At 34.2% G+C, this 9,767-nt stretch overlaps 1 protein-coding gene across 1 annotated transcript in view; it reads left to right on the top strand.

The window, feature by feature from the left end:
- LOC106959811 (mannosyl-oligosaccharide 1,2-alpha-mannosidase IA-like) overlaps positions 1-9,767 on the top strand; it is a 68,777-nt gene extending 59,010 nt beyond the window's left edge. Inside the window, exons 3-5 of the mRNA XM_015052592.1 lie at positions 1,107-1,222; positions 6,805-6,916; positions 9,757-9,767. Of these exons, the coding sequence (XP_014908078.1) occupies positions 1,107-1,222; positions 6,805-6,916; positions 9,757-9,767 (239 nt within the window). The remainder of the gene's footprint in view (positions 1-1,106; positions 1,223-6,804; positions 6,917-9,756) is intronic.

The following is a 9,767-nucleotide window of genomic DNA, read 5'->3' as shown; positions in this document are numbered from 1 at the left end:
CCTTCCTTCCTCCCCCCTCCCTCTCTCCCTCCCTCCCAGTAAACATTAATTTCTAAAATGTGAACCCAACATGGATCAACAGGAACTCTTGGATCCTTTGTTAAATTGTGTATTAAACTTTTTTACCTAAATATCAGTTTTTCTTCTTCCTTTGTCCTCTGTAGCTCTACTTCCTGTTGTATGTCTTTCTTTGCGTTGCTTCCTCCCTTTAATTGGTCAGATGGTTTCTCCATGTTGGGTTTTATGTTCAGAACTAAAAGCTCTGCATGTTTCATGACTTATTGAGCTGCTTGGCGCCGACCCAAACCCACATTTGTTTCTGATTTTGGAGTAATGAGTGCATTGAAATGATGATCTATATGTCCTGCCTTCTGCTATATTAATCACTGCAGATGAACAGAAGTTTTTACGTTTCATCGGATCGTCGGTACCGCTCACCATCTGCCTGTTTAATAATTTACTCTACCTCTATAACTTTAACGGCTTTTTCAGAACTTTGCGGTAAATTTGAGGCCAACATCTGGACTCGGATAAAGCTTCCAACAGCTCAGAAATCTGTTTATGTCTTCGTTAAATCTATTTCTGATGCTGCTGAATAGACGGCAAACTAAATATATATTTATGACATAAAAACCTGCAAAAACTTTATTTAAATGAGAGCTACAACTAAAGATTATTTTTGTTAGTGATTAATCAAATATTCTGGCAATTATTTGATTAATCAGAATATTGAAAAGTGGCACATTTTACAGATTTTTGTTTAAGTCTGTTTATACAATATTACAAATGCATCAAAATATGTTATTTCCTAAAATGCAACAACATAGCATTCCTTGAGTTTATACTTTATCATTTGTACAAATTATGCAATTTCTTTTCACCATAAATATGAAATGTATATATTTTTGTCCAATTTTATATTAATTACTGCTCTGACTGTGTTGTTTTCAGTAAATATCCCTTTTTTGAGTCTGTTTACTCCAGTTAATGATTAATCGATAACTAAATTAGTTGACGGTTATTTCAACAATCAATTAATCATGATTTTTCTGATTAATCGTTTCATCTCTAATTGAAATGTGTTTTTTTTTTTTTGTTTCTTCCAGGAAGTATAAAAGGTGCAACAATAGTGGACGCTCTGGATACGCTCTACATCATGGAAATGTTTGAGGAGTTTGAAACTGCCACAGATTGGGTGGAGAAAAACCTGGACTTCAATGTGGTAAGTTAATAAAATAACAACTAATCAATAATCAAAGAGTTTCATATTTACTTTCAAAAACATAAAAAAGTGCTGTGGTTTAGTAGAACATTAAATAATTCAAGTGCTTTTCTTTTTAAAGAACAAAAAACTTTGAATTCTGAAGCTTTTTCATTGTTTCTAAAGAAATATCTGCTTTGGTTTATTAAATTAAACATTCTGATCAAGAGTTATCATGTTTCTGATGAAACTCTGGCTTAAAATGGTCAAAACAACACATACATTTAGTTCTCCTTCATTTCTCCTTATTGTTGTCAATAAAATCCTAATCAAATCATCATAAGAGGATCTTTAAAAGTTAAAACCTCCAGCAATAAATCTGAGTTTTCTTTATGCTACTGAAAAAGGAGTTAGTTAAAGTTTCTTTAGGTGAAATAGGACTGTATATTTTTTACTCTGTGTTGACTAATGAGCTCAGCAGCTTGTGTTCCTGAAGATATGAACGTCGGTACAGCGCAGGCAATTTGCCCTCTTCTCCTTTGATGTTTCCCTTTATTCTCGAGCCATCCTCATTATGATTAAGAGCCTCTCATTAAGAGGAGGCAGAAAACCATTTTAGCTTTGCTTTAGCGTAGTTATGACTGTCTGTGGATCGGTGTCGTAACCAGATTCATCTAAACCAACCAAATATAACTGAAAAATCAGCTGTAACAGCCACAACTGACAGGGAATCAGCCCGTCTTTGTTTAGTCTTCCATCTAAAGAAAAAGTGTTCATGCTCTGAATGCGAGACGTTTTTCTTCATGTCCTTGTAAAATGAAGCCACATCTCTTATTTTATTATTTTTTATTTTTTTTTTTGCTGTTGCTGCTCTTTTGCATAATCCTTCCTGATTCCAGTGTGTGGCAGTTGTTGGCCTGTCAGTCAAGCTGGATTATATCAGCAGAGAGCCAATTGTTTCCTGGCGTAAACTCCTTATTTCCTGCAGGAGTAGAAAAACCCAGAGAAGTACGGCTCACGACAGTTTGTAGAGACAATTTAGAGGATCCAGCATGCTACTAGTTCCTGGAGGATAGAGAGGATTGTGAATATGAGAACTGGGATATGACAATGTTGTTAATGACTTAGTTATGCCGTGTCTACACTACTAGATACTTTAAAAACACTTGTATTTAGAGCTGAATGTAACAATTATTGCTATCATTCAAGCGATTAATCGATTAACCATACGATTAATCGGATAAAACATTTGCTCATTCCACCTAAGCTTAGTATAATATTAGGAATACATTAAAAATACAAATAAACAATTTATTTTTGAAACAAGAAACTAAGTATGTAATGAAGTTAAATACCGCCAAATTCATTTAGTAAATTTGATCCAGGTGAAGTTAAAATTATGCTACTTAAGATTTAGCTAAAACATATTTACAGACAAATATGTTATACATGTTACATATATTTTTTGTAAAGGTTTGAGCTAATTACTGCTCTGCATATGTTTTATTGATTATTCAGAAGATGAATCGATTAATCGGATTAATAATTTGCTCATGCTGCAGATTTTTCATTTGGTGTTTAAGATCATTTTAACACAATATTAGAAATAAGTAAGTAAATTCCTTTTCTAAATAAGAAAATAAACTTTTTATAACCAAAAAGGCAATAACAAAGCATTGCCTAATAGATTTTATTTTATTTTTTACAGAAATTGGACCAGGGCTTGAACTATGTCACTTGAGGAGTTCTGGGAGGGTTTATGTTTGATGCAAAAAGCTTTTTTTTATACAGTTTTGCATTAAATACTGCCCTGTAATTAGCTAATTATCTTTTTTTGCCTGTACACTCCATTTAACAATTAGTTGTTTACAAACTTAGTTGACTGATAATCGATTAATCACAATTAATTTGATTAATTTTTTCTGCCCTGCTCGTATTTATTTACAGAATTTGAAACAGGTTAAGCTGGAACATATTTACAGAGAAAGAAGTTGCTTTTTTATCTTAAGTGTATATATTTTTGTACAGTTTTGAGTCTTTATACTCTGGTTGACGATTAATCGATTACTTAATTAGTTGACGATTATTTCAAGTAATCGATTCATCTTCACTAACCGCTTGTATTTATGCAATATTCATTCAATTCAGAAATACTTTAACATTAAAATATCATCAAAGAGTCTTGGTGGCATGTTAACTTTTAAATATATCACATTGCATCTCCTGGATGACACCATCACTTGTTGGCAAGCTCTGCTAATCCACTTCATTTGTTTTTGCCGCTCTTCTTTAAACCACCAACAGGCATATTTTGATTATTTCTCCAGTCGTAGCCTCTCAAAATGCTCCCAAGTTTCTCTTTTTGACGTTTTAATAGAGCAGATGCCTGGTGATGATAGGCATCCCTTCTGCTCCAAAGATCTTTAGGTGGATCATTAACTCATTGGCTTTTGCTGAAGTCCTTCAAATCGTTTTCAGCTAGGAAATGGCCACGCTTAGTCAGTTTCCTGCATGCTCTGTAATGGCCTAAATGTTGCAACATCAGGAGACTTGATTCTGAGCTTGCCAACCTTTTTTCAGGAGGGAGATAGTGTCATACAAATGCTGACTCACAGGGTCATTGCCCAACAGTTTAAAGCTGTAATAAATGCTGAAGTCCAGCACATGAATAAATCACTGCTGTAAATGGGAAGAAATAATCATCCTGAGTTGGCAAAATTAAAGAATCCAAAAATAGTTATTCGGTTTTAGTTTTGAATGAATTAAAGAGAAAGGAGAATGAGTATGAGAAAGTTTGAATATGTTTTTCTTTTTTTTCTTACTATCTGAAGTTAAATCAGACCAAACTTCTCTTGTTTTTGATCAGTTAAAATTACCAAAATTATTTCTATTTGCTAAACAACAATAAAAGGGAAAAAATGACAGATTTATTTAATAATGTGGTCAAAATCAGAAGTTTTGACCACATTTCCTCAGTTATTGGTAGGATTGCCGTCTTCTCATAGTTTGCTGGAGTTCTGCTCCATTCCTCTCGACAGAACAGGTGTACAAATTCTCTACAAGATTGATATCATGCCCAATTATAAATTTTGTTGTCCTTGAACTGTTAACTGTTAGGTTTGGGGTAAAACCATTCTGAGCTGATGTTACAAGCATCCCAGTTTGTCCTCCAGATGCAATGATGGTTATTATGTCCAAACAGTTACACTTTAGTTTTGTCCAACCGAATGACATGTCTCCAAAAATGAAGGTATTTGTCATTGTGTGCATCTGCAAACTGAAATCTGGCTTTTAGGTTTCTTTTGGCTTCTTCCTCGCTGAGCGGGACTCCAGCCCAAGTCTGTATAGGACAGGTTTCTTTCATTCTTACCAGCTTCAGCAGCATCTTCACAAAGTCTTTGGCTTTTATTTTGAGGTCAGTTTGAACGTTTTGCTCCAGAAACCCAACATTATGATGGCTGGACATTCCCATTATGTCTATACTTGTCGAAAAAAATTACATTTTGTAATTGCAGTGTTTCCATAAAAGAAGAAACACAATTGAATTCACAAGTGAATAAATTTGTTCATGCAATAAGTCATTAAAAAACTTAGCGCACCGTCATCCTCCAACTAGTTCCTGTTGTCTCTTTGTGTTTTGCGACAGTGGCAACATCCTGTTGTTGATCATGTGACCTGTGTGATGCAAAAAAAGTGTTTCCATTGCAGTTTTGCTAAATAAAAAAATTGGCCAAAATCCTCTTCATATCCTTGTGCCAAAACGTTTTATCAACAAAACTATTTTGTTTTTGTTTTTTTACAAAATTGCCATTTTCCATTAAGCAAATTTATTTTCAAAATGTCAAATTGGGCTGGAAACATCTACAGATCAATCTCTGACATATTCTTGCTCTAATTATTTCAGAATTTAGTAAATCTAAATAATTTTGGTAATTGTAAATGTGCTAAAACAAGAGAAGTTTGGTTTTGTTTTTAACTTCAGGTAGTGAGGAAAAAAAGATGCATTTATTCTGTGTATGTAAACTTCTGGTTCCATCTGTGAGTTTAAATCAGCAGAAATTAACCAAACTGTCAGCCGCGTCATTCAGCGGTTCCGGCTTTCAGAAAAATGACTGGAGATATTTTCCATTTGTTTTTCCCACAGGACAACCTATTGTCGTATCTCAGTTTGGCAGCAGCGGCTTATGAGAGCTGTCAGTCAAGCTCAACATCTTCATCTGACTCAGGAATCTGTTCAGAAAAACTCAATTTTCTGCCGCAGTGACAAATACTATGACAACTGTTATTTTGGGATGCACTATTATTGTCTAGAAAGATGGGCATTGTTATTTTGTAGATATTGTTCACTTAATCTCTGTCATTTTGAGCAGCTGAAGAGTTGGAGGATGTATTAGTGCTGTTTAACACATGGCAATAAATTTACCATGGCACAATCTCTTTTTTTTCTTAAAAATAATCTGCAGATTATAGTAGGAAGCAGAGGATTCTTGTTTATCCTTATTAAGAAAAGACGTTAAAACTGAGTTTTTACTTGAAACAGACAAGAATAATGGAGTTGGCATTTTAAACTATCTTTAGCCTCTTATGTTATGAAGTATCCTACCACTCTGACTGATTGTAGAGGAAAGTGCTTTGGAGTCCTCTGAACTTGATGAAGTGCTACACAAGCACAGGCTCTTACCATTTAATGTGGTTTTTATATCTCTCTAAAACGATTAATCGGATTAATTGCGATTAATTGATTTATAAAATAATTTAGTAATCAATTAATTGTTAACTGGAGTCAATAAAGGCCATTTGCTGAAAGAATAACATACTCAGAGCAGTAATAAAGCCAAAACTGTTCAAAACAATTTTTCATTTAAGATGAAAAATCAACTTTATCTGTAAATAAGTTCTATCCAGAGCTCCACAAGTGGCATTTTTAGTTTCACCTGATTCAGATTACATATAAAAACAATACTAGTAAACACTTTTTGCTGTCCGGTTATTAAATTATCAACAAATTTGTATACAGTATTTTTTTTTTTTTAGCTGCAGATGCATCAAGCTTAAAGAAATGCTGTTATTACATTTCAGGCAATAAGAGTTTTATTATTAATTTTAAAAAGTAATTGAATAGGCTAACTCCTTCCAGCCAGAAATAATAAACATTTCCCAGAATCCCATGTTCATCAGAGAGTCAGAAGTTATTCCCTCCACTTTGACTCGTTTTCCGGGACGCCCCTGGGAGCGATGTTCAGAAACTAACAGTCCAGGGTAGCGGTGTTGGTTGTGGCAGCAAGAAATCAGCTGTCTTGTTTAATTTGTGCCTGCTTTTAAAAATCAGCAGAGCTGTGATTTATTGTTGCATTTAAGCCGTTTCAGAAGCAGCAGCCATGCCAGCAGCTCTGTAAAGTCGATCAGTGCAACAATATAAACCAACCCTCTCCCTGGCAGAGCTGGAGTTCCCTTTTGGTTTTGGTTCAGATGATGAAACAAAGTTGGGGGATATATTATGACCTTTAGTTTTGGGCTAACAAGTTTACATGACAGTCACTATAACTAGCAGGAATATAAGTTTTCTGCATCATATGCGTTTGTTTTTCTTTTCTTTGGTGCAGAATGCAGAAGTTTCTGTGTTTGAGGTGAACATCAGGTTTGTTGGAGGTCTGCTGTCTGCCTACTACCTGTCTGGGAAAGAGGTAAGGAGATTCATTCACTGTTTTTCATGCTGTTTCTGCACTGCAAAAACACTAAATCTTACCAAGTATGTTTGGTCTAGTTTCTGGGGCAAATATCTTAGTTTTATCTTATTTCAAATGTACTCACTTACAAATAACATTTAGGCAAGATATAGGAGCTTGTTTTAAGTAAAAAATTATTTAATATTGATTTTAAAAAAAGTGCTGTTGCATTGACATGTTATAAATGAAATAATCTGCCAGTGGAACTCAAACTGGGTTGCTAGGTGACGTGCTGGGCTTGGCTGGCGTTGCTAGGTGACGTGCTGGGCTTGGCTGGCGTTGCTAGGTGACGGGCTGGGCTTGGCTGGCGTTGCTAGGTGACGGGCTGGGCTTGGCTGGCGTTGCTAGGTAACGGTGCCAGCAGAAGTAATACTTTTCCATCAATTTTAAAGAATTACTTACTTAAAACAAGCTCCTATCTTGCTGATAATAATAAGTGAGTTATTTTTGCCTTATTTTAAGTGTCGTGAGATATTTGCAGTAGAAATTAGATCACAGATGCTTGGTATTTTTTGGAAGTTGGGATGTTCCTTTGGCCTTTAGAGGTAAAACATTTCCTGGAATGTAAGATTGCTGATGGAATATTTCACCAGAGTCACTTTATATCCCAACTAATTCAGGTTTTGAGTCTAGAGAGAGATTCTTTCAGTGAATTTCATGTGAAAGACTTTACTATGTTGCTATGAGATTTTTACCTGCAGTGCTGAGTCAGTGTGGGAATTAGGTGGTAATTTTTCCTAATATGAGTAATTATATGATTCAACAGACTCCCTAACTGCCTGAAAACCTCTGGGAGGAAAAGTCTCCAAATTTCACTTTAGAACGAGGCCATTTGATGGNTTATGCCGTGTCTACACTACTAGATACTTTAAAAACACTTGTATTTAGAGCTGAATGTAACAATTATTGCTATCATTCAAGCGATTAATCGATTAACCATACGATTAATCGGATAAAACATTTGCTCATTCCACCTAAGCTTAGTATAATATTAGGAATACATTAAAAATACAAATAAACAATTTATTTTTGAAACAAGAAACTAAGTATGTAATTAAGTAAAATAACGCCACATTCATTTAGTAAATTTGAACCAGGTGAAGTTAAAATTATGCTACTTAAGATTTAGCTAAAACATATTTACAGACAAATATGTTATACATGTTACATATATTTTTTGTAAAGGTTTGAGCTAATTACTGCTCTGCATATGTTTTATTGATTATTCAGAAGATGAATCGATTAATCGGATTAATAATTTGCTCATGCTGCAGATTTTTCATTTGGTGTTTAAGATCATTTTAACACAATATTAGAAATAAGTAAGTAAATTCCTTTTCTAAATAAGAAAATAAACTTTTTATAACCAAAAAGGCAATAACAAAGCATTGCCTAATAGATTTTATTTTATTTTTTACAGAAATTGGACCAGGGCTTGAACTATGTCACTTGAGGAGTTCTGGGAGGGTTTATGTTTGATGCAAAAAGCTTTTTTTTATACAGTTTTGCATTAAATACTGCCCTGTAATTAGCTAATTATCTTTTTTTGCCTGTACACTCCATTTAACAATTAGTTGTTTACAAACTTAGTTGACTGATAATCGATTAATCACAATTAATTTGATTAATTTTTTCTGCCCTGCTCGTATTTATTTACAGAATTTGAAACAGGTTAAGCTGGAACATATTTACAGAGAAAGAAGTTGCTTTTTTATCTTAAGTGTATATATTTTTGTACAGTTTTGAGTCTTTATACTCTGGTTGACGATTAATCGATTACTTAATTAGTTGACGATTATTTCAAGTAATCGATTCATCTTCACTAACCGCTTGTATTTATGCAATATTCATTCAATTCAGAAATACTTTAACATTAAAATATCATCAAAGAGTCTTGGTGGCATGTTAACTTTTAAATATATCACATTGCATCTCCTGGATGACACCATCACTTGTTGGCAAGCTCTGCTAATCCACTTCATTTGTTTTTGCCGCTCTTCTTTAAACCACCAACAGGCATATTTTGATTATTTCTCCAGTCGTAGCCTCTCAAAATGCTCCCAAGTTTCTCTTTTTGACGTTTTAATAGAGCAGATGCCTGGTGATGATAGGCATCCCTTCTGCTCCAAAGATCTTTAGGTGGATCATTAACTCATTGGCTTTTGCTGAAGTCCTTCAAATCGTTTTCAGCTAGGAAATGGCCACGCTTAGTCAGTTTCCTGCATGCTCTGTAATGGCCTAAATGTTGCAACATCAGGAGACTTGATTCTGAGCTTGCCAACCTTTTTTCAGGAGGGAGATAGTGTCATACAAATGCTGACTCACAGGGTCATTGCCCAACAGTTTAAAGCTGTAATAAATGCTGAAGTCCAGCACATGAATAAATCACTGCTGTAAATGGGAAGAAATAATCATCCTGAGTTGGCAAAATTAAAGAATCCAAAAATAGTTATTCGGTTTTAGTTTTGAATGAATTAAAGAGAAAGGAGAATGAGTATGAGAAAGTTTGAATATGTTTTTCTTTTTTTTCTTACTATCTGAAGTTAAATCAGACCAAACTTCTCTTGTTTTTGATCAGTTAAAATTACCAAAATTATTTCTATTTGCTAAACAACAATAAAAGGGAAAAAATGACAGATTTATTTAATAATGTGGTCAAAATCAGAAGTTTTGACCACATTTCCTCAGTTATTGGTAGGATTGCCGTCTTCTCATAGTTTGCTGGAGTTCTGCTCCATTCCTCTCGACAGAACAGGTGTACAAATTCTCTACAAGATTGATATCATGCCCAATTATAAATTTTGTTGTCCTTGAACTGTTAACTGTTAGGTTTGGGGTAA

This window comes from Poecilia latipinna, unplaced genomic scaffold (assembly GCF_001443285.1).
Source record: "Poecilia latipinna isolate Pla-1442-1.1 unplaced genomic scaffold, P_latipinna-1.0 Scaffold1121, whole genome shotgun sequence".
In the NCBI taxonomy this organism is placed as follows: Eukaryota; Metazoa; Chordata; class Actinopteri; order Cyprinodontiformes; family Poeciliidae; genus Poecilia; species Poecilia latipinna.
The sequence above is the reverse complement of the archived record's forward strand: the minus strand, read 5'-3'. Positions and strand labels throughout refer to the sequence as shown.